Source organism: Camelus bactrianus, chromosome 22 (assembly GCF_048773025.1).
Source record: "Camelus bactrianus isolate YW-2024 breed Bactrian camel chromosome 22, ASM4877302v1, whole genome shotgun sequence".
NCBI classification, from domain to species: Eukaryota; Metazoa; Chordata; class Mammalia; order Artiodactyla; family Camelidae; genus Camelus; species Camelus bactrianus.
This window is the reverse complement of record NC_133560.1, coordinates 242,201-266,417: the sequence shown is the minus strand read 5'-3', so window position 1 is coordinate 266,417 and position 24,217 is coordinate 242,201. Positions and strand designations below refer to the sequence as shown.

General features: G+C 47.1%; 1 protein-coding gene across 8 annotated transcripts in view; it reads left to right on the top strand.

The window, feature by feature from the left end:
• LOC105062796 (uncharacterized) overlaps positions 1-24,217 on the top strand; it is a 94,042-nt gene that overhangs the window by 65,164 nt on the left and 4,661 nt on the right. For 4 of the 8 annotated variants that reach the window (XM_074350047.1, XM_074350052.1, XM_074350045.1 and 1 more), the window contains one exon: positions 21,512-22,011. The exons of 1 other annotated variant lie outside the window; for it this stretch is intronic. In XM_074350047.1, coding sequence (XP_074206148.1) covers positions 21,512-21,869 — 358 coding nt within the window. In that variant the 3' untranslated portion in view covers positions 21,870-22,011. Of the gene's footprint in view, positions 1-16,158; positions 17,913-21,511; positions 22,106-24,217 lie in introns of those variants that run through there. 3 more of the 8 variants (XR_012501499.1, XM_074350053.1, XM_074350051.1) reach the window with 3 other exon arrangements.

The following is a 24,217-nucleotide window of genomic DNA, read 5'->3' as shown; positions in this document are numbered from 1 at the left end:
GCAGCTTTTGGGCAGGGAATTTGCCTGCGTCGGGTCAGTAGCCAGACCGTTGTTCTAGTTGGTGCCGGGCTCTGGGGTGAGGTGTTCCACTCACTGTGTTCCTCTCGCGGCCACCCCAGGCGGTGGGGATTGTTGTTACATTCTACAGGTGAGGAAACTGAGCCCTCGGAGTGAGCTGCCTCTCCCTGGACGCTCTGAGGTGTGCTTGTTTGTTTTTAAAGGGCCTGTTAAAAAGCAGTTTACTGTGTTAAATCTTGCGTTCCCTTCTACGGTACTTGGGGTAGCTGAGCGCTGCCTGTCTGGGGGTAATACTTTACCATAAGTGTCACTCAGGTAGGAGATGAGGTTTGAAGGTCTGAAGCTTTCTCCCTTCTCGCTGTTGTTTCCTGGCTTTCCTGGGTGTCGGTGTCAGGCCTCCCTGCTCATCGCGCCCCTACAGACAAAAGGAGAAGAAATCCTTGTTCTGTTTGCGTCAAGAGGTTCAGACTGTGTCCCTGTGAGCTGATGCCTGTTCATCCGAAGTGAGCCAGGCGCTGCTGCCGCCAGCCCCTCCCTTTCAAGGTCCAAGGTGCCCCTGTGTGGGGGCCATTGTGGCTAACAGCTTCTGCTGAGTGCACTCACTCCCACTGTTGTGCCTCTCAGTGAGGACCAGTGTTGTCTGACAGAGGACACTGAAGCGGAGGGGACTTAAGGCCCCGTATGTGGGGCGAGCATTCACGCCCAGGCAGGACACACCTCTCCACTGGACACAGGGTTCTCCTTAATGTCATCGTACCCCTGATATCCATGGGTCCTGTTCCTCTACTTTGTATATGAGGAAATTGAGGTTCAGCAAAGTGAGGTGAGTGTGCAGGACTCCCTGCTTAGTAAGTGATGGCATTGGAGCTAGACTAGGATTGGCTGATTCTGACATCTGCCTAGACTTTGGACACAATTTAGTGACCCAGCCCCTGACTGGGAAGATCAGACCACTCGAACAATCCAAGGAGCACCTTGCCAGGGCAGAACATCTGTACACAGCAGGGAAAGCATCAGAAATGAAGAGTCTTCTGGTGCTGCAGGTGAAGGTGGGCACAGTGCATGGGCACCCAGGTACCTTTCCCTCCCTCTCCTCTACCTGTGACAACAAATACAGATGTGGTGACTCATGAATTCCCTTTGCTGCTAAAATTTTCCGTCCATGTCCCCTGGTGGACCAATGTGCTGGATGCAGGCATGACAGCCCTGAGATGGGAGAGGAAGCTGAGACTGCCTGTCACAGATGATGCCAGCTGCACACTAGCCCCTCTGGCCACCCTCTAGCAGGGTTCAGAGACATCTTTCTACAACCCCGATACAAACATGTCAGTGCCCTCTCTACTATTCTTGTTACATCCAAGCTCAGTGTGCCATTCACAACTCACAGCAGCTGATGCCACTGGGAATGGTGGAATACCATGAGAACCCTCTCCTCCGTAGAAGCAATGACAACGTTGGAGAAAATGGTCTGAATCAACATTGTTAGAACATTGCAAATTAACCAAAGTCTAGGAGGAATCCAAGAATGTTTCTTTAAGAAAGACGGCAAAATCTTGGTAAGAACAGTGAGCTTGGTGCAATTTTAACTTGCTCTATTCCATCCTCCCATCTCCCAATTCACAAAAGTTTTGAAAGCCAACAGCTGCCATCATGATGAAAACTTGTAGCCCGGCAGCGACTGGCAGGGGCAGAACTTGGTTGTCAGTCTTTCAAAACCCCATTCAGAGAATTACCATTATTTGACCGTCTGGAAATTCACTGGAAAACACCACTGATGAGCTTATCTTTATCTGAGCTGCCTCACATTCACAAACAACAAACCCTGAGATGGGGTGGGGGTATGATTTTCAGATTTGCCACATTATGTTATCCAGTTTTTTAAACAAAATGAGACATGCAAAAAACAAGAATGCATGGCTTACACAGGAATAAAAAAAAAATGCAGTAAATAGAAACTATCCCAGAGGAAGCCCAGACATTGAACTTATTTGACAGAACCTTTAAAATCAGCTGTTTTAAATACGCTCAAAGAAGAAACCATGTCAAAAAAGCTAAAGAAAAGTATCAGAATAATTCCTCATCAAGTAAAGAATATCAATAAAGAGATAGAAATTATTTTTTAAAATAAAGATGGTGGAGAATGTAGCTCAGTAGCAGAGTGCATGCTTAGCATTCACAAGGTTCTGGGCTGAATCCTCAGTGCCACCGTTAGATAGATAGATAGATAGATAGATAGATGAATAAGCCTCACTCCCCCCACAAAAATCCAACCAAATAGAAATTCCAAATTTGAAAAATAAAATAACTAAAATGAAAAATTCACCTGGGGGCTTAACAGTAGATTTGAGGCTGAAGAAAGAATCAGTGAATTTCAAGATAGTTCAATTAGTTTACCCAATCTGAAGAACAGAATGAAAAAAGAATGAAGATAGAGCAACAGAGCCTCAGAAGCTTGAGGGATACCATCAAAAATAACAACACACTCATAGTGAGAATCTCAGAAAAGAGGAAAGAGAAAAAGAGGCAGAAAAAGTATTTGAAAAAGCAATGGCTAAAAATATCCCAAAGTTGATGAAAGACACTAACCTACATATCAAAGAATCTCAATTAGGATAAACTGAAAAAGATCCACACCTAGACACAGCAAGATCAAACTCTCAAGAGCCAAAGACAAGGAGAGAATCTCGAAAGCAGGAAGAGGGAAGTAACTTGTTACACAGAAGGGGACCTTAATAAAGGTTTTAGGATATATCTCATCAGGAATTATGGAGGCCGCAAGGCAATGGGATGACATATTCAAAGGATGAACTAAAAAGACAAGAATTGTATCCAGCCAAAATCCCAGCTGTTCCCTCCGCCTAGCCCCTCTTTCTCCCAGTGTCTTCATGGCTTCCCCCCTCTTCGGGGCTCAAGTGTCACCTAACCTGTCCTAGTTAACATTGCTCGTGGCTCCAAACTGATCGTCATTCTTTCATTTTTCTCCATAGTTACACATGTCACCTTTGAAATACCTCCCCCAACTAGAATGGAAGCTTCTGGAGGGCAGTGATGTTCGACTCTTTCTTTCACTGCTAAAGACCCAAGCACCAGGAACACTGCCTAGCACAGATATCCTTTAGTAAATATTTGTTGCATTTAGAGCACTTACTAGTTACTATAAAGAAGCAATTGTTGCGCTCTTACTAGGTCCAGGGTATTATTCTAAGTGCTTTGTTAATCCATTTAACCCTCACAACCTATGAGATGGACTCCAGTCTTGTTCCCATTTTGCAGATGGAAGGACTGACATGGGAAAGTGTTGGATAAGTTGCTCATGGTCCTGTTGCTGTACATGGTGGAGCCAGACAGTCCGACTGGAGTCCAGGCTCTCACTGCTGTTCCCCTCCTGCCTTTCCTGGGCTGACACTCAGGAACCTCTCATCCTGGAGACGTGTGCCCTGCTGCGTATTACTTGGACCCGTGTTTTAACCACTCTTAGCTTTTTATGTGATTATAGGGTTTCACACTCATCTTAGTTTCCCATGTGCTATTTGCACTTCTGAATCAACCCCCTCTTCCTTTCTTCTTCACTCTTTCCCTCCTTCCTTCCTTCCTTCCTTGTTGGTCTGGATAAATTCCTGGGTGGGCTCCAGACCCTCCTCCAGCCTGGCTGCATCAGCCAAGTGGGTGTTGTGCCCTTCCTGCAGAAATCTGGGCTTCCCGTATCATTGCTTCCCTGTGCTCCATCCCTCCCTGCTCGGAGCCTTCTTTTCCGGATGTTGAGCTCCTGAGGACAGGGACCTGGTGTGTAAGAGGTCTTGCACACGTGCTTGCCTGTGTGCATGGAGGATGTCAGGGTGCTTCAGCGGGAGGCTGAGGAGGACAGACAGGGCCAACGCTGGGGGCTTTCCTAGCATGGGGGTTGGCAGTGCTCAGTCAGTGTTCGTGAAACTCCATGACTGAGCAGAAGCTGAGAAGACAGTGAGTGGGGTGCAGAAAGACATGTGAACGCATGGTTAGTTATAGAGTAGAGAAGGAAAAAATGGTGGCCCCTCAAAGGTGTAAATCAGCCTGAATTTTATACCAAAAGAGAGGGGAAAAAACCTGTGCTGTCTGTCTCCCCGCACATCCTTGCAGCCAGCCCCTTCTCCCAGCTTCCCAGTATCAGTGACACTTCTCAGAGCCTAGACACCCAGTTCTTTTACCCATCCATTCATCCGTTCATTCATAGCAAAAGTACGCATCCCCCTTGCTCTGTGTTCGGTGCTGTGGGATATACAGGTTGGAGTCTGCGTCCTTACGTGCCCCGACTCTCAGTGGGGGATGCTGTCCCGCGGTAAGGGGATGACTAAAGGATCTGAGACTCGTGGTGGGGTGAGCCCCGGGGGTTCTCTGTGCATGGGCAGGGCATGGTGGACGAGGTGGGGTGAGGGAGAAGCCCCTCTGAGATGTGGGCTCCCACTTTCAGCCCATGGCCTGGTCCCCACTTCCTGCTTGTGACAGGGGTCCCCACTGTCTGGCATGAAGTGGTATTAAAAATGCAGAACTGAATTCAGATCTGACATCAGGAATCAAGAGATGAACACAATTGTGTCCAAAAGTCGAACTTCAATAATTCCAGCTCCCTTTCAGACCCCTTCGTGTACCCCTGTGTGTGACCTCCCAAGTCTCACAGCTGAGGACGCTTTAGGCTGCAGGTTACAAACTTGGCTGTGCAGTGTCTTCAAGAGTGAGGGGCTCACTGTCCCCTGGGATGAGAGGTCTGGAGGTGGCACCTGGCGCTGGTCCGGCGGCTGCATGTTGAAGCCCCGTGGCCTCTCCCTCGTGGGTTCGCCGGAGTGCCTCCCCCCGAGAGAGGCCCCCGGTGACACCTCGCTCATCCGCCACACGTGTGGGGGCTTGGGTGCTCGGAGGGCTCGTCAGGAACCCTGGCTGCTCCCGAACGTGCGGCTCAGGGAGGCCGTCCGTGACTCTGCACGTTCTTGTGCTGCCTGGGTCCTCCGTGCTGTTTCACTATTTAAGGCGTTTACATTCTTCGTAGCATCCGGGAAGACAGCTGTGCGCTGCGGGTGGACACTTGTTTAGACTGACCCAGGTTCTGTAGGAAGCGGAGGCCCAGTGTGTAAGAGAGAGATGTGCCCCCCACCCCTGTAGCTGGCCGGGGGTGGCCCTCCACGCAGCACGGTAAGCCACCGTGAGGCTGACAGTGCCTGCATCAGCCGTGGGAGGGAGGGAGGCTGCGGAGGCTGCTGCTTCCTTAAGAGCACATCACTTCTGCTCACGTGCTCGCAGCCACGGTCCCGCCACAGGAACAGCCCAGGAGGGGGCAGGTCTAGTGGACTTTGAGCTGCTCCCCTGTGTCCTGGGTGGGGTCAGCAGGAGCTCTGAGTGGCTCCAGCACTTCCCCCTCTGTGACTGTGAAGAGTCCCCTGGCCTCTCCCAGCCTCAGTCCTCTCACCTGTGAGATGTGAACAGCAGGGCCTTCATTGCCAGCCTGCTTGGAGGAATAAGCCGGGAGCTCTAGTTCAAGGTGATGTGTAAGGGTAAGCGTCTGTCTGGGTGGTGGAGCCTGTCCGTCCGTGGAGGAGGGCAGCCTGCACCCCTCTGTCTTGCAGCATCCTCTTTGCAGACATCGTGGGCTTCACGAGCCTGGTGTCGTAGTGCACAGCCCAGGAGCTGGTGAGACTCCTCAGTGAGCTCTTCGGCAAGTTTGACGAACTGGCCACAGTAAACGCAGCCACTGCTTTTGTTCGGGTGTAATTTGAGTGACTCCTGGGGTGACGATGGGCCAGGTGGATCCCCGTGTCGGAGATGTGACCCAGGCTGGTCGGGACGCGGTGCTCACCAGCCTGGCTGTAAGTCACCCACTGTTTCAGCCTCACTGTTCATTGCCTCCTTCCCTCGGACCTGAGTGCTGCATTTGCAGAGAAGGAGGTGCTTAAAGGGCCATGGGCAGGAGGAGGCGCTGGCTGTGTTGCGGGGCTCTGAGAGGGTGTGGCTCTGCCAGGCGGCCACCCCCCATCTTTTGCCCCCTGGCAGATGTCACCTGGGCCGGCCTTGGCGGGGGGCTCTGCGGAGCAGGCCTGCGCTGCCCTTCTCTTCCTGGACTTGAAAGTTCCCTACCGGGGCCCAGTTGGTGACCTCTCACGGTGCCTGGTCACCTCGCTCACTGCAAGCTGAGCTCTGGGGTATGCAGGCCAACCTGGGACAGGTCACATCTAAGTCCTGCAGAGGTCAACAGCCTCTGCTTGCAGCACGCAGGCCACTGATGGCCTGGGTTTCCTTGGACCCCAACACCTGCTTGCGTCCTGCAAGGACCTGGGGACATAAACACATGGACAGGTTCACCTGCCCATCCAGCCTTGCTTGAGGTGGACGTAGAGGGGCCCCGAGTCAGGGTTGTGAAAGGAGGAGTTGGCAGCAAATTCTGTCAAAGTCAGAATCCACCTCAGGAAGTGACAGTTAAAGGTCTAAGAGAAAGCGTTAACATCTCCTCATGAACAGGGTGAGGAGGGGACCCTGGCCAGGCCTGGCTTACGCATCGGCCAAGAGTCGTGAGGGACGTTTCGTGTATGTGTGTGTGTGTGTGTGTGTGTCTGTGCGTGTGCGTGCACGCGCAGGGCTGTGTGGCGGGCTCGGGGGCCACAGACTCTGGCTGGCCCCTGTGCAGGGCACAGAACATCAGGGCACAGCGTTTGCCCTTGACCTGCAGGCAGAGCAGGCAGGGGTCACACTGGCCGTAATGTTGTTATGCTGGGCATGGAGCTGCCCTGGCAGCCTTGGTCGAGGCAGCCACTGTGCTCGTTCCCAGGAGCAAGGTTGTGGGCACCTCCCTGTCGTCCTCCCCATGGACAGGGATGCAGGTGGTTTTGGAGAAGCCTAGAGGAGGAGGAAGGGTGTAAGCATGGCTTGTGCCTCATGTGCCCCTGGCTGTCACTTGGGGCCTCCAGGACCTTTTGCATTTGGGTCAGGATGTGTGTCTTGTCCGGTTGACGGGTGGTGACTGGCGGCCAAGGACTCCGGCTGCTGCTCCAGTGCTTTCCCAGGCCTGCTTCTCCCTCCCCTTCACCAGGAAGCTTCTGGACCAGGGTGCCACTTGGCCCACCAGGGCCTCTTCTCGGAGCATGCGTACGTGAAGGCCTGTGCTCTTTGTCCCATCGTCCGCTTGTCCTCCCAGCAGTTGAGGTCAGCATCGTGGCCCCCCAGGGATCAGGGCCAAGTCAGTGACTCCCTGGTAAGCAGTGCTGCCAGCCTGCCCCTCCACTGTCCCTGGGACACCCCCCGCTCCAGGTCTCTCGCGGTGGCACTTCTCCCCTGTGCCCGAGGAAGGCACAGGGAGTCTTTATAGATTTTCCGCTCATCCTTTGTTAGACGCCTGATTTGCAAGTATTTTCTCCCTGCTCTGGCCTGTTTGTTCATTTTCGTAACAGTGCTGTGTGAAGGGCAGAGAGTGTCGTTTTTATGCAGCCCACTGATCACTCTCTTCTTTTATGGACACAGGGCTCCTAGAGGTAGGAATTCTGCCAGCCGGCCCACTCGTGCTGCCTCCTGTCAGAGCAGATGCGGGGTCCGCCCCATCCGGGGCTGGAGAGATGGGCCTCCCCTGGGTGGGAGGGCACAGATGGAGATGCTGCCCCCGGGGGAGACTCTGTCTGGGTCTTTGTTCTCAGGATGAAATGTGTGACCTGGAGGCTCCCTGTCCTGTCCTCTTCCTTCTTTATCACCTTAGAGTACAACTCCATCTGTCACTTTGCCAGTTTCTTCCCTTTTAAAGCAGTTGCTGTGTGTCATCTCAAGCTCTAGACCCATGCCCTCCCCCTGGCCCTGGTGGGGCCTCTTCAGCCCATGTCCCATGTGTGACATCCACTGCCCCTTTCCATCTGTACCACCACCCAGGGTGCACGTGGCAGGGCGTCCACATGTGGGGACATCACATGTTCCCTCTAAACGTCTCAGTGTTCCATGTGTCTCCTGAAGTCTTTAAGATTTGCCTTTCTGTTGTTGTTGTTAAATTTATTCCTAGGTATTTTATTCTTTTTGATGCAGTTGTAAATGGGATTTCTTTCTTTCTATTGAAGTATAGTCGGTTTACAATGTTATGTTAATTTCTGATGTACAGCACAGTGATTCAGTTACACACACACACGTGTGTGTGTGTGTATATATTCCTTTTAGGCTATTATAAGATATCAAATAAAGTTCCCTATGCTATAAAGTAGGACCTTGTTGTTTATCTATTTTACACATAGTGTTAGTATCTGCAAATCTTAAAACTTCAATTTATCCTTCACCCTGCCTCCCTTCCTGCACTGGTATCCATAAGTTTGTTTTCTACATCTGTGAGTCTCTTTCTGTTTTGTAAGTAAGTTTGTTTTTGTTTTTTTAGATTCCACATATAAGTGATATATGGTATTTTTCTTTCTCTTTCTGGCTTACTTCCCTTAAAATGATGATCTCCAGGTCCATCTATGTTGCTGCAAATGACATTATTTCATTCTTTTTTATGGCTGAGTAGTATTCCATTGTATAAATACATCACAGCTTCTTTATCCAGTCATCTGTCAGCGGATATCTAGGTTGTTTCCACATGTTAGCTATTGTAAATAGTGCTGCTGTGAACATTGAGGTGCAGGTATCTTTTTGAATTAGAGTTCCCTTCAGATAAATGCCCAAGAATGGGATTGCTGGATCATAGTGTAAGTCTATTTTCAGTTTTTTAAGGAATCTCCATACTGTTTTCCATAATGGCTGCACCAAACTGCATTCCCACCAGCAGTGTAGGAGGGTTCCCTTTTCTCCTCACCCTCTGCAGCATGTATCATTTGTGGACTTTTGAATGATGGCCATTCTGACTGATAATGAGGTGATACCTCATTGTAGTTTTGATTTGCATTTCTCTGATAATTAGTGTTACTGAACAATTTTTCATGTGCCTATTGGCCACTTGTATGTCTTCACTGGAGAAATGTTTGTCTAGGTCTTCTGCCCATTTTCGGATTGGGTTGTTTGTTTTTTGTTATTGAGTTGTATGAGCTGTTTGTGTATTCTGGAAATTAAGCCTGTGTCAGTCACATCATTTGCAGATATTTTCTCCCATTGCTTAGGTTTGGGATTGTTCTCTTAATTTTGCTTTCTGATAGTTCATTGTTGGTATATAGAAATGAGGCAGATTTCTGTATATTGATTTTGTATCCTGCAGCTTCATTGAATTCATTTATTAGTTCTAACAGTTTTTTGATGGAGTCTTTAGGCTTTTCAATTTGTAGTATCATGTCATTTGCAAATAGAGATAGTTTTCTTTTTTTCCTATTTGGAAGTCTTTTTCTTTTTCTTGCCTCATTGTTCTGGCTAGGACTTCAAAACTATGTTAAATAAAAGTGTGAAGAGTGGGCAACCTTGTCTTGTTTCCTGATCTTAGAGGAAAAGCTCTCAGCTTTTCAGTGGTGAGTATGATGTTCGCCATAGGACTGTCATCCATGGCCTTCATTATGTTGAGGTCTGTTCCCTTTAATACCTGCTTTGTTGAGAGTTTTAAGTGTGAAAGGATATTGAATTTTATCAAATGCCTGTTCTGTATCTGTTGAGATGATTGTATGATTTTTATTCTTCATTTTATTAATGAGGCTTATCACATTGATTGATTTGTGTATGTTGAACCATCCTTGCATCCCTGGAATGATAATGCTGTGTGACCCTTTTAATACATTGCTAAATTCGGTTTGCAGATTTTTTGGTGAGGATTTTTGAATCTATGTTCATCAGGCTATTGGCCTGTAATTTTCTTCTCCTGAGACGTCCTTACCCGGTTTCATATCAGGGCAATGCTGGTCTTATAAAATGGGTTTGGAATTGTCCCCTTCTCTTCTATTTTTTGGAAGAGTTTGAGAAGAATTGGTATGAATTACTCTGTGTGTGTTTGGTAGACTTTGCCTGTGAAACCACCAGGTCCTGGGCTTTTCTGTGCTGGGAGGTTTTCAGTTACTGATTCAGTCTCCTATTTCATAGTAGTAGTTTTGTTGAGATTTTTCTGTTTCTTCCTGACTTAACCTTGGTAGGTTGTATGTTTCTGCGAATTGACCCATTTCTTCTAGGTTGTTCAGCTTGCTGGTGCGTAAGAGATTTTCCTTCCTATTCACTAGTTTGCTCTTTCACCAGGACATGTGCTAGCGTTTGGGACGCTGGGTTCAATACTCTCATCAAGAGAAGCGCACGCCTCCAGAGAACAGGTGCTTCACGCGTTGGAGCCTCATGGTGGTTGAGTGGAGTAGATGTGTTAGGGGTGTGTGCGTGTACGTGGGTATGAGTGTGCCTCTGTGTATGTGTGCATGTTAGTGTGTACTATGTGTGCTAAGGTTTTGTATAGGTTTTTTCCATTTAGGTCTGAAGGATAAGTCTGTGGCTTTCTTTTCTTGTGTTGTCTGTATGTAGTATCGTAGTAAAACTGATCTTATACAAGAGTTTGGGATTATTTCCTCCTGTTCAATTTTTTGAGAAGAGTTTGTGTGGAATTGATATTATTTCTTTCTTAAATGTGTGATAGAATTCATGGTGTATGGAGTTTTCTTTGTGGAAGTTTGTAAAACAAATTCAGTTACTTTAAATAGGGCTAGTCAGGTTATTTATTTTTTTCTTGAATGTAGTTGGTGTTTTTTAATCTTTAAGGAATCTGTCCATTTAATCTAAGTTGTAAAAATTACTAGAACAAAGTTGTTCCCATTATTGCTTTGTTATTCTTTTAATATTTGTAGAATCTGTGATGATGGCAACTCTCCCATTCCTGCTTTGGGTCATTTGTGTCTTCTTTTCTTTCCTCATCATTCTGGCTAAAGGTTTATCAATTTTGTTGATTTTTTAAAAGAATTTGCTTCTGAGCAAGTAAATATATTTCTCTATTTCTATTTTATTCATATCCTTTCTGATTTTTAGTATTTAGTATCTTCTGCTAATTTTGGTTTTGATTTGCTCTTTCTGTAGTTTCTTAAGGTAAAAGCTGACGTCACTGATTCTAGATCTTTTTGTCTCTGCTGGTGTAAGTGCTTAGTGCTGTGAACTTCCCCTGGAGTACTGCTTTAGCAGTATCCCAGATTTCTTATATGTTGTGTTCCTATTTTTCCTCAGTTCAAAAGACTTTATACTTTTTCTTTTGATTTTTTTAGACCCATGGAGTAAGAGGATTTTGTTGTTGTTTGTTTATTTTTCCAAGGGTTTTGCAAAGATCTTTCTGTGTTTGACTTCAAATTTAATTTTATTGTGGTTAGAGAACATACTTTTAAAATTTGAATCCCCTTCAATTTATGTCCCAGGATATGATCTACATTGGTCAAGGACCTATAGACACTTAAAAATAATGTGTATCCTGCTTTTGTAGAATCCTTGTGTTCTGGATGCTCTGTGAATAGAACTAGGCCAGTTGGTTGACCGGGCTCTTCATGGCTTTTGTGTCTTTGCTGATACCCTGGCTACGTGTTCAGTTACAGAGAGGAGGTAGTGAGCTCTCCGACATAGTTATAAATTTTCCTGTTTCTCCTTCCAGTTGTATCAGGTTTTGCTTCACGTACTCTCAAGCTCTGTTATTCCATTTGTAAACATGTAGGATTGCAAAGTCCTCTCGATGAATTAACTTTTTCCACTAAGAAATGACCCTCTTTATCCTGGTAATTTACTTTTGGCTAATGTTAATGCAGCTATTCCAACTTCCCTTTGATTACTGTCAGAAGGCATGTCAGTGTCTCTACTTTTATTTTTGTTTATGCTTTTTAATTTAAAGTGTTTAAAGTGCCAGGTTTTCCTTTCTTTAATTTAATCTGACAACCTCTGATTTCAATTGGGAACATTTAGAGTATTGTACTGCTGCTGTGGTCAGGTTTAAGTCTCTCATCTTGCTTTTTGCTTTTGCTTTGTCCTGTCCATTCTTTTGCTTGTTTTTGTTTCTGATTTTTTTTTTAAAGTCCACTGTGTCCTATGACTCCATTTTTACTTCCTTTGTTGGCTTATTGGTTATAACTTTTGTCATTTTAGTGGTTGCCTTGGGGTCTGGGAGGGTATCTTAATTTACAACCGTCTTCTTCATGGGGTTTATTATACTGCACACATCACCTACAGCATCTGAAGGCATGTCACATGACATGTGTTACTCCCTTGGCATTTGTGAACTTCTTGCTGTACATTTCACTTTTTCGTGTTATGAACTCCATTCTACAGTAGTATTATGTTTATTTACACAACCAGTTCCCTTTTAAAGAGATTGAAATAAGTCTTTCATACCTGTTACCAAGTCTAAACTTGCTCTGCTCACTGCATGCCAGGCCAATAAATTGGGATAGGAGGTGTTGGGGCAAGGAATAACCACTTTCTTTGGGAAATCTGGCAGACCAAGAATATGGCCGGCTAATGTCCTGGAGCACCCTCTTCCCCAAGTCAGAATTCAGGCTCCTCTTATACTAAAAAGGGGACGGGGTGTGGTTCGTTGTTGCAAATTTGTTGGTGGAGGAATTCTTTGTTCTTGGAATTCGTTGTTCATGTACCTGTCAATGTGGATCAGGTCATGGTGTCCCTGTAAAACCACCAACAAAACAAATGTTATTTTCTGTTCTGCAGCTTGTTATCTTTATATGAATGGAAAAGTGTTAATATCCTTAAAGGTCAGAGCCTTCACAATAGGCTCTCCTGGGTCTCTCAGGCTAAAGGCAACATTGTTTTACAAAAGGTGCAGAACCAACAAGACTAAGCTTAGAAACAGAGCCCAGGGTTAAAGCCAAAGGAACAGATCTAGTATGGAGTCAGATTTGTTCTTTTCTACTACATACCTACTCCTAGGGCTTCCATTTCTGTGTCTCTTCATTCGTTCTTTATTCAGGGTGGTCTATATGTGGCATAGTTCCGTATGGTTTGTTTTTTTTTTTTCTGTCTTAAGTAATTTCCTCTGTCTCTTAACAGTGTGGGTCTGCTGGTGATGGATTCTTTCAGCTTTTATATTTCTGAAAGAACCCTTTATATTGCCTTTATTTTTCTTTTTGAATTTCTTTCTGCTGGATATAGAATCCTAGGTGCCCAGATTTTCCCCCTAGAACTTTAAAGATGCTGCTATATCGTTTCTCACATTATAGTCAGCGAGCAGTCTCCTGTCAGCTTTGTTCTTCTGTATGAAATACGTTTTTTTCTGTGTGCTTTTAGTATTGTGTCTTTGTCGCTGGTTTTAAGCAATTTGATTTTGATGTGCCTTCTGTGGTTTTTCTTCACGTGTCTTGTGCTTACAGGTTAGTGAGCTTCATGCATCTGTAGGCTTATAGTTTCACAGTATTTGGGGGAAAACCCCTCAATTATCCTTTTACAAATACCTTTTCTGCCCCTCCCCCTCCTCCTTTAGGGACATCAGTTCCACCTGCATCAGGATGAGTATCTTTTTCTTATTTGTGGGTGGGGTGGGCTGGTGTCTTTCTCTTTCTGTTTCATTTTGGACAGTTTCTACTGCCCTGTCGTCAAGTTCACTGATCTTTGCATCTGAAGCGAATACAGGCGATAGGGTGTGGTTGGTTGTTGCAAATTTCTTGCTGCAGGAATTCTTTATTCTTGCAGGTGTCCATGTGGGTCAGGACATGGTGTCCCTGTAAACCTCCAACAAAACAAATACTATTCTTTATTTTGTAACTTGCCATCTCTGCAGAAGTGCAGAAGTGCTGACATCCTTAAAGGTCAGAGCCAGAATAGGCTCCTGTCTATTTCAGGGTAAAGGCAACATTGTTTCACAAAAGGTGCAGAGCTGGCAAGACTGAGCCTAGAAAGCAGGGCACAGTGGTTAAAACTAAAGGAACAGACCAATATACAGTCAGATTTGTTCTCTATTACAAGAGGTCCAGCAGACATCTCAAAATGAGCACACTCGCCCTGATCACCCCCAAAGCCTGTTCTGCCCACAGCCTTCCCATGTTGATCGATCTGGACAGCAGACCCACAATTTCAGATGCTGAGGATGAAAACTGGAGACTCAGGAATCTAGTGCATTAGGATTTCCTGTCGGTTCTATCTTCCCAACCGATCGACTGCCTCTGAGGCCACCCCCCACATCCTCACTGGTCCCCTCCTGTCCAGATGGTCCTCCCTTTCTTGGGTTATGGCCAGAGCCTGCTAAGCATTCTGGTCCCTGAATCTGACCCTGAAGTCTATTCTTAAAAGGCCAGCCAGAATGATTCACTTAAAATGCCAATCAGATCATGACTTCTGGGTTCAAACCCTGCGGTGCCCCTAGCTCAGGTAAATGAATGAGGGTATACCCGGCAGGCAGCAGGCCCTCTGTGGGCCACCCCTGCCCCTACTCTTCGCTATAGAGACCCCTCCATCCACAGGGCTCTTGGCTGCCCCCAGAATGCTCCAGATGTGCTCCCCACTGAGGGGGAGGGCTCCCTCTGCGGGACACACTTCCCTCCTCACTCCTCTGAGTCTTTGCTCAAAGGTCACCTTCCTCAAGGGACCCCTTCACTTCCATGTTTAAAACCAGCCTCCCCACCCTCCACCCCTGTTTGCTTTCCCCTGGTCATCAATACCCCCAAATACACCTCCAGTTTTGTCTTTACTGCTTCCTGACTCCTTGCTGGAACGTGGGCCCTTGAAGGCAGAGATTCTGTCCTTTTTTCTCATCTTCTCAATAGAAATTCATCAAATGAGTGAATGAAAGAACAGAGTGACCACGTAGGTGGCCATAGTAGTTTCCCTGTGGCTCCCATAACAACTCACCGAATACTAGGGGAGCTTATAACAATAGAAATGCATTCTCTTACAGTTCTGGAGGCCAGAAGTCTGAGACCAAAGTGTCATAGGGTCAGTTTCTTCTGGGGCTGGAGAGAGACTCTGTCCCATGCGTCTTCCAGCTTCTGGTGGCCCCAGGTGTCCTGGGCACGTGGCCACATGCCTCCAATCTCTGCTGCCATCTTCACATGGTCTTCTCTCTCAGTGTCGGTGTGTCTTCTTTACTGTCTGTCACTGGGTGGAGAGTTTTAAGCCACCCAGCCTGTGGTATTTGCAGATTGAGATAAGGTGACATTTTGAGGTTCCAGGTGGACACATCTTTGGGGGCCCCTAGTGAACCCACTAGAGTGGCTTTTGCAGGAATCCAGTTGAGGGGATAAGAGTCTGGACAGGAGTGGTGGTGGCAGGATGGACGCTGAGGGACATTTAGGAGATAAGGCTCAGGACAGCTAATTGATTTTGTATATGGGGGGTGGGGTACAGGCGAAGAGAGCAAGACCTGGGCTCCCTTCTGATTGGGAAGACTGCTTTGTCTGGACTGTTTGAATTTGAGGTGGCCTGTGGGACCTCTAGGAGGGGACCCTGGGTCTGAGGGAGCTTGGCATTTGGGGTAACTTGACATCTGCAATCTTTACCTTTTCTACTTGTTTCTTTCCTTACACGTAAGAAATAAATTTCCCTAAATCTTGATACTTTTCAAGCTAGTGCCCCACTGTTCTCTGTCCCATCAGAAGCTTCCTGAAAGAGTGCCAGCACCGCTCTCTGTCCTGTGCCCCACCATGCTCTGACACTAGCCGTGGGCTCTTGCCGCAGCCTCCACTGGCCTCCTCCTGTGCTTCCCCCTCCCTCAATTCTTCATGAGTCCCAAGCTCGCCCCTCCCCCTGGCATTCACCTGCCAACCCACTCCAGCCTCCACATCCCCTCCCTGTCCAGACTCTCTCCCTACTTTCCCACCCTCCCCCATCCTCCTCCCCTAACAATCCTCACTCTGCCTCTGGGGAGCATTTCCAGTCACTTTCTTTGTGGAGAACATGCTCTCTCTGGTCCAGTCACCCTGGGTGACTCCTGAGTCCCTGAGACATATAAGAGATGCCCGGCTGCCCTGGACCTCACACCCACTGTCTCGCCACTCTCCGGGGTGCAGTGTGCCTTTGAATAGCAAACATTGGTCATCTCATCACCCCTATCTACGTCACTGCAGCCTTCATCCATTTACTCAACCCCTCAGGCTGTGAAGTTGGGGCAGTTTCACAGAACAGGGCAGTGGAGAAAGGACCCCGGTGGGCTGGACAGCCTTTGCAAAACAAGTCAACCTAGCGGCAGTCATGACCCTGCCCCACCTGCCTCAGTGTGCGTCCCCTGACCACTCAGAGAGAAACATCCTGATTGAAATATTGTCTTACTACTTCCTTCAACAGAGGCAGTCTGTGCGGACTGAGAGTGTCTACCCAAATGTCTACAGCTGCCTGAATCCTGTGACCCTGCAGGTGGTCTGGTCCTTCCATGAATCCAAATCTGCCTGTGACTAGACCTTGAACTTGCCTACGACCTCTGGTCCTTCCACAATGCCTCTCTCCTCTGTGTTCTGTCTAGCTCTCCTGGGTAGATGGCTCAGAAGCGACAAGGTAGCTAGCCAAGGTTTGCAATATCTTAATATCAGAGAATATCCAGAAATCACACACACACACCAGAATCAGGATTTGCTTTAGCATTTGACAGACTGACTCTAAAATTCTAAAATGTGGAAGTGAAATTTCTAAGAAGAGCCAAGATGAAACTGAACAAGCACAAGAAGTGTCCATTGCCCTCCCAGATGTTAAGACTTCTTATAAACTTATGGACAGTCAGCTGACGGGGTAAAAATGGAGGCCAAGAAACAAACCCAAATGGGTCAATGTGTAGGGCCTTAGCACCTAGAGAGAAGGCCTTGCACATCGGGAGGAGAGGCAGAGAAAACTGTCCACCTGGAGAACACTGGCTCACAGTCTTTACAAAATAGACTCAAGATGGACTCCAATTTAAGTTAATTATAATCAAATACAGGGAAAACCTATGTTACCAGGCTAGGGAGGGATCATCTAAACAAGTCACAAAGCAGGAATCATTAAAAGTGTGATAAATACAATTATATTAGAATAAAGAACTTGCATGTCAATATCATATGCAAAGTTAAAGCCCAGCCATCAACTCCTGGCCGTGTTCGGGATCCCGGGCAATCCCAAGTTCAATGCCATCTCCTTGTCCTGGGGCCTTGCCCTGCTGCTGCTGCTGCTGCTGTCCGGCGGTCAAGGCTGGCATGACCAGGTCTTCCCTAGGAGCCCAGGGGTCTGAGTAGGACCCTCGCTGTTCACTGGACACCTCATAGGCCTGGATGGTGGAGAGCTGCCTCCCTCTGATAGGGCCCATGGGGCTTAGCCCTGCTGGGATGATGAGAGGTCCCAGGAGGAGTGGGCAGGCAGTGCGGACCCACCAGCAGGGACCTCTTCCCGGTAGGAGGGGACGTCTCCCCGTAGCTCCATGCGCCAGCTGAGGGTGGCTGTGCTTTGGAATGCTTCTCAAGGATGGCTGACTGGTCACTGAAGAAAGACTCTCATCCTCAGGGGAGCTCAATGCAGGGACCTGTCAAAGCAAAGCACAGAGGTTGGCGTCCTGGAGGGTCACAGTGAGCTGAGCCTCAAGACGGGCAGCAAGCCCAACTGGGCACATTGTCCTTGAGGTACAATGACCGTGAGGCAGACCCTCCAGTTCTGCCCTCTCGAGGGACGCCTGCAGCACCAAGATGAAATCTAGCACGGAACAAGAGCGCAGTCCTGCTGGGCCTGTCTTTTCCCTAGTCTTACATGATTCTTAGGTCAAATTTTTAACTTACTGATATCAATCAAAAAAGATGTATTTTAAAGATAGGATTGAAAAACATGACTTTCAGGTAACATTTTTTAAGAAAAAAGTGTTAAATGTTAATGAGATCATCTAAACGTTGAACCTCAACATGAAATAGCAGAGCCATGATGAAACTGTGTTGGGCAGGTGGGGATGCTGAGGGTGGGGTTGGCTGTGATGTTTTTGAAAAGCTTGTTAATGTCCCAATCCCAAACCTAATGACAGATGGGAGCAATTCCATCATGGCCAATTTTTTTTCTTCTTCCAAAATAAATCCACGATTAAATCATCAGAGGTGCTGAAAATACAGTTTGTGGAGGGTTCCACGTGGGAACAATTATCCCATGGAGTGTGCTAAAACATTCAAAATCTGTTCATCTTAATTTCTCATGGCATTCTTATGAGGCGAGTGTGACCATCATCAATTAACTGAGGGGAAGTTGAAGCCCAGGCTGAGTGAGTGACAGGAAGCAGTTAAGGAGCAGGGACAAGCTATGGACCAGAGTGGGAGGAGCACGTCTGGCTTCACACACCAAGGTGTCTCGTGCTCGGTCAGAAAGCCAGGAGGAAGTGTCCCCTCCTCCTGGGAGGGTGAGCTGATCATGACCGTTTACACAGCATCTACTGTGGAGCAATTGGGGTCCTTTTTGAACATCATTTCCTTCAGTAAGACCCTTAGAAATGGATTAATGTGACTGTAAATAACCAGAAAAACAGGATTTACTTCAGAGAATGAGTTGCTTTCGGAAACTGCCAAACCATTTTCCAAAGCGGCTGTGCCATTCCTCCATCCCACCAGCAGTGTACGAGAGTTCCAGTTCCTCCACATTCTCAGCAGCATTTGATATTGTCAGTTTTTAATTTTTAAAAATTTTAGTTTTCCAATAGGAGAGTAGTGGTATCTTGTTTGCATAGTGGTTTTAATTTGAATTTCTGTAATGACTAATGATACTGGCTCTTTTTCCTGTGTATCATGTATTTACCATTTATATATCCTGTTTGGTGAAGTAAAGGTCAAACAGTTGCCACATCTAAGGTGTAAACAGAATAAACGCACCTATTAAAAGACTCTCAGACTGGATTAGAAGGAAATCCAACTCCACACTGTATACAGTAGGATGCACGGAAGACTAAGAGCTCAGAAGGTTTCAAAGTAGACGATGGCAAAGACAACGAGGGAGTTACAAGTGAAAAAACGGAGGGACTTTACTATTTACATGGGAAAAAGCTGACTTCATGGCAAAATACATTAAGACCAAAAAAGAAAAATTCAGTGTAATAAAAAAAAAAAGCCAAAATGCTTTTCTGTTATAATTATCTTTGCACCAGATAGCATAACGTCAGCATTTACAGAGCAAAATCCAAGGAGAAATAAGAAGAAACAAATACGCTAGTGAGGATAATTGACTTAACAAAAAATCCCCTAATAGATCAAGGAGAAAAGTAAATGATCCAAATCCCATGGGAGACAATCAGCACTTGTTAAAGGAGACCAAGTTGTTCTACTTCAAATAGGGACCAAGATCTCAGAATAAAGAAGTGGGGCGAGGGGAAAGACTGGGACGTTTACAGAAAAGAAACTTCAAGGTAAATACATTTTCTTACGAACACGAGCTATTTTAAGTAATCTATTTATGAAAGTGAAGTAAGAACCATTAATTCAGTGTTGGAAATTTGATTATGTCTTTAAATAAAAGAACATGACACTGTAGCATATTGAAAGCTTACAGATAGAATAACTTACTATTGTTTTACAAATATACAGACAAGGCTTACAGATAAAAAAACGCAGTCCTGTTAAAGAAGATGCTCTACCAGACATACACATGGGAGCATCCTACAGGAAAAGAGAGGGTTTCAAACGGAAGGGGAAGAGAGGTTTTTTTCTTTCTCATTATATGTTGTTTTGAGTGGTTGGTCATTTGGAAAAAGATAAAAACAAACTAATAAAACCATCTCCCTACTTCATGCTGTACGTAAGATAAATTACAAGGGATTGAATTTTATATTCTTTAAAACTTTATGGATTACTAGGACAAAACAAGAATTTTAAACAATCTACAAAGCGTTGTATTCCTATTCACACCATTCACCGTGATATATTATGAATGGATATAAGATTTAAATGTAGAAAAACAAAGATATAAAACGTTGGAAGGAAATAGTGATGAATTCCCCTGTAAACTTGTCAGAAGGAAGGCTTTCTAACGCCAACTCACAACACAGAAGCCATAAAAGAAAAAATAGGTTAAATACAATTTTTTCTAAAAAAGCATGCTATAGTAAGTGAAAAAGGACAAACCACAAGTTCCAGGAAAGATCAATAAGGGGCTAATGTTCCTAACACCCAGGAAGAATCCGACTACCTAATGGATCAACGTGCAAAGCCCCCTAACAGTCTTTGTTTTCTGTACCGATGAGGAAGCATCTCTGTATTGTAGGTAGTGTCTTTTTGTGCAAACCAAGAAAAAGTAAGAATCTAAACAAATTGTAGAAGTGACTAAACCTGTCTACTCATGGTGGGGGCTGGACAGAGGGTGGTGGGGTGCCCTGTGTATCTGCTCGTGGTTTTTTTATTTTGAAACCACAGGAGTGTATTACCTGTTTACAAATGTAAAAGGAAAAAAGGAACCGCTACTTGTGTGGTCCAGAGACCCAGGCCCACGGAGACTCAGAAATCCCCCGGGACCCTCTGGTTGGGGGAAGTGCTGAGGAGTCCTGAGCCAGCTGGTGCCACTGGAGCCAAAGCACAGGGCTATGAAGATCAGGTTTTGAACTTCACCTGGGGCCTGTTTTGTCCTTCTACAGGACGGCTTTTCATTTTGCACCTGGAGCAGGAAGTCAGATGGGTTCCCCCTGCTTCCGGCTCTGGGCCACTGGTCCCCTTGGCCTCCTGGCTTTCCCCAGAAGGGCTGAGACCCAGGACAGAGGCCTCAGCTGACAAGTGGGTGTGGAAGGGACCAGAAAAGGGACAGAGTGCCAGGTGTCCGGGCAGCAGAACAATGGAATCCCCCTGGTGTCCCTGGGACTGTGCATTGGGTCTGGTGCCCCTGACAGTGGTGCCTTTGAGCACAGGTCGCTGGCAGGGAAGAAAAGTGGGCAGGGGGCTCCAGATGAGGGGAGCCGTGTAGCAACTTGGGGCAAGGACGTAGATGCCAAAGCTGGGCCTGTCCAACAGGGAGCTCAGGAGGGACTCAGCTGCTGCTTTGGGAGGTGGCAGGAGGTGGGGGTAGGGGGTACCCCGACCCCAGGTCCTGGAGCACCCCTCGCCTCCCTTCCTATTTGGGTCCCACCCAGTGCCCCTCACTCCATCCTGCCCTGGCCTACCTGTGCCCCACATACACCCCGATGCTTCCCTCCCCATTGCCCAACCTCGAGCCTGGCTGCCTGCCTTGGACCATCCCCAGCACCCTCATCCTGTAGTGGCCTCCGTGCACCTGGGGCTCCACCCTGCTTCCCTGCTGGGGACTGGCCTTGGATATGTGCATCTCCTGGCAAGCTCTGGAGCCCTGAAGTGCCTGAAGTAACCATAAGTTAAGGAAAAGAATAGTAAGTTGAATGATAAAGAAAATTTCTATAATTTTATTCATTGAATAATGTTTTTACGTTTAGATATAAAATATGTATATCTGTGTGCATATTCATGAATATATCGTGGGTATTTATGTAACAAAATTACCTATTAACATTTTATTTCTTTAAAAAATTGAAGCATTGTGGCAAAATGTTAGCATTTAAAAATCTTTCTTTCAAGAAATCAAATATACAAATGCTTGACGTTTCCTTTTCACCTTTCCTTTATCCCATTCCCTTCCGTCCATCCAAAGAGGTAACTGTTATCCTGAAGTCAGTGTTGCTTTATTTTACTTTCCCAACTTTTTTTTTCCCCAGTCTCGCGGCCTGGCGAGGGTGGGGCTCCGGCGAAGGGATGAGGGGCGGGTTCCCCTCCCGGTCTCAGAAAAGCTCCCAAAGTGGCAGCGGCGTGGCCACCCTGCCGCTGCCTCAGGCGGCCCACGAACCACCCACAGCGCCCGCACCAAGAAGTACCCGGCGCTCGCGACTGGCTGAGCCGGACCAGCGCCCCTGGGCGGGGCCGGCCCCCACCCAGCGGCCACGGGTCCCGCCCCGCTGGTGCGCATGCGCGCAGTCCCCGCAGGAAAGCGTTCGCGCCCACCCGCGCCCGGCCTCCGTCTCGCGCCTCGGCTCCCTCCTGTTTCCGCGCAGGCTTGTCGGCTCGGCGAGACAGTAAGAGCTGCGGTTGGCAGGGGGCTGTGTGGACCCAAGTCGGCTGCGGTGGCGCTGGCCTGTGGAAAATGCCACCAGGCGGCGCTTAGGTTCGTAGCTCAAGTGACGGCCGTTCCCCGCCCCGCCACCCCTGAACCCCTGCGACCGCAGGGGAAGAACCCGCCCACGCAGGGAGTACCGCACCGAGACGCTTCGGCGGGAACTGTGTCGACGGCCGGCTGTGCCGGGTGCGCCCCTGAGGTGAGTGCGGGCGGCGGCGGCGGCGGCGGCCGGGCGCGGGGCGCGGGGCGCGGGAAGGAGGGGGATGCGGCGGCTGCTGCCCCGGGTCTCCGCGGGGGAGGGAGCCCGCGCGGGCCTTGGCGAGGCGGGGCGGGCGCCGGCCGTGTGGGCGCCGGGGGCACGGCTGTGGGCGCGGTGAGCACCCTGGAGCCCTTGTCGCTCCCCACCCCTCCCGCGGCCCGAAAATTGTGTCCCCGCCGCTCGGGCGCTCCGGCGACGGGCGCGGAGGCCTCTGTGGCGCTCGGGCCGCCGCCGAGCCCGCCCCGTGCCCGGACTCTCGGAGTCGCCCGCGCCCTGCGGGGCCGGAGCGGGCTGGTGCCAGTGCCTCCCGCCGCCCCCCAGCTGATCTGACTAGTTTATAATTTGGAAAAACTCCCATTCTCCCAAGGTAGGTTCTTTTTTCCATTAGAGGAAATTATAATTCTCCTTTGACAGTTTTCTTTTCTGGTAGTTTCTTCGACGTGACGAAGGGATGATTTTATTCCTTGGAAAGGCTAAGCCAACCAAATGCATACTGACATTTAGGTCCAAAGCCAAAAAGAAATCAGTTTCTTCCTAGCACCGATTATGCTGTGGACATGAAAAGCATAAAAGTAGCAAACAGAGGCACCCTTCTTTACAGATCTTTAGGGTGCTTAGTGGCTTGTTTGGCTAGCATAGGAGTTACAGAGAAATAGGAAAGACATCGCCTAATGTGTTCTGAAAGGTGGCTTTCGTACAACTGTGTACTCTATCCTTCAAATTCTTTCAGGTTGCTTTTGTGGAATATAAAATTGAGTGTGTAAATATATGTATGTGTAATATATATTTTGTAGCAAATAAGTATATATATGTTGAATGGAACATGTGTATGTTCCATTCAATGTATCATAGTAATTAATGACCATGGAGAAAATTAGTTTTCCCAAATAAAGGCAGCCTAAAAATAGCTTTCTTTCTGGAATAAATAAAATAAGATTTTCATCCTCAGTATCTTTCCTTTACTTTTGAAAATATTTAACCTTATTTACACCACTAAGTGCTGATTGATTGATGATTACACAGATCTTACCAGCAATGATAAAGACAGGTATCAAAAGTCTAATTGCCTTGTATTCATTCTAGGTTAGACCATTTGGTCTTTTTACAGTTTATCAGTTCCAAGGGTGTTTTCTAAAAAGTGGTAAATTGGCTTTCTGAATGACGTATTGTGCTTGAGTATCCTGAGGGTGAAACGAACATTTATTAACCGTTTTCCCATGGCAAGAATGTCCTGTAGGCGTTGCGTTGGACAAATTAGTGGAATTTCAGCTTTTCTTTATCTAGTGTTTTATCTCCTTCTGAGATTTGAGGGACTTTAACATGTCTTTCTTGGCTCAACAACTGACAAGTGCATAGTCCAGCCATGTTTTTTTGTCCCTTTAACTATGGAATTGTTGCTGTTTAAAAAAAATTTCACACACACGTGCAATTCTTCCCGAATATATCACACCAATACCTCATTTTTTTCTTGATGAATAAAAATAGTATATTCCAGGACTTGTGAACAGTAAATACTGTGACGTGCTAACAAACTTATTTAGTGAAACTGATGTCTTACTGCCCCCCACTGAAATTCCGTGTGTGCTGTGTTCTACCTCTTTAGTTTTAAACTTTGCAGTCGTTATCAATGTATGTAAAGTTCCTACGCTCAGAAAAGTGCACATATTCATCCATTTTTAGGGTTAGACATTTAGCCAGCCACTGAAAGTAACATCAAACTAACAAATACAATCATTTACCACAGGAATTTGGTTTTGTTGAATGGTGTATGAGCATACTAGCGTAACTCCTGATAGTGCAAAGCACCGTAGGAACCAGCTTCTAACAGGGTGAACTGCTCGTGCATTATCAAAGAACAGCCAACTTGAGCTGGAATGGTCAGGGGCAGCTTTGTGACATTTCTGTGAGAGTAGAACCCAAATGGCCACCTAGTTTGTGGGTCTGTAGAGACCAAGGGGAGTTGAGAATCGTACTTAGAAACATGAGTGTGTCTTGTTCAGGAAAGTGAAGCATTTGACCTAGCTCAAGGAAAGGAGCTACACAGGGAAATAG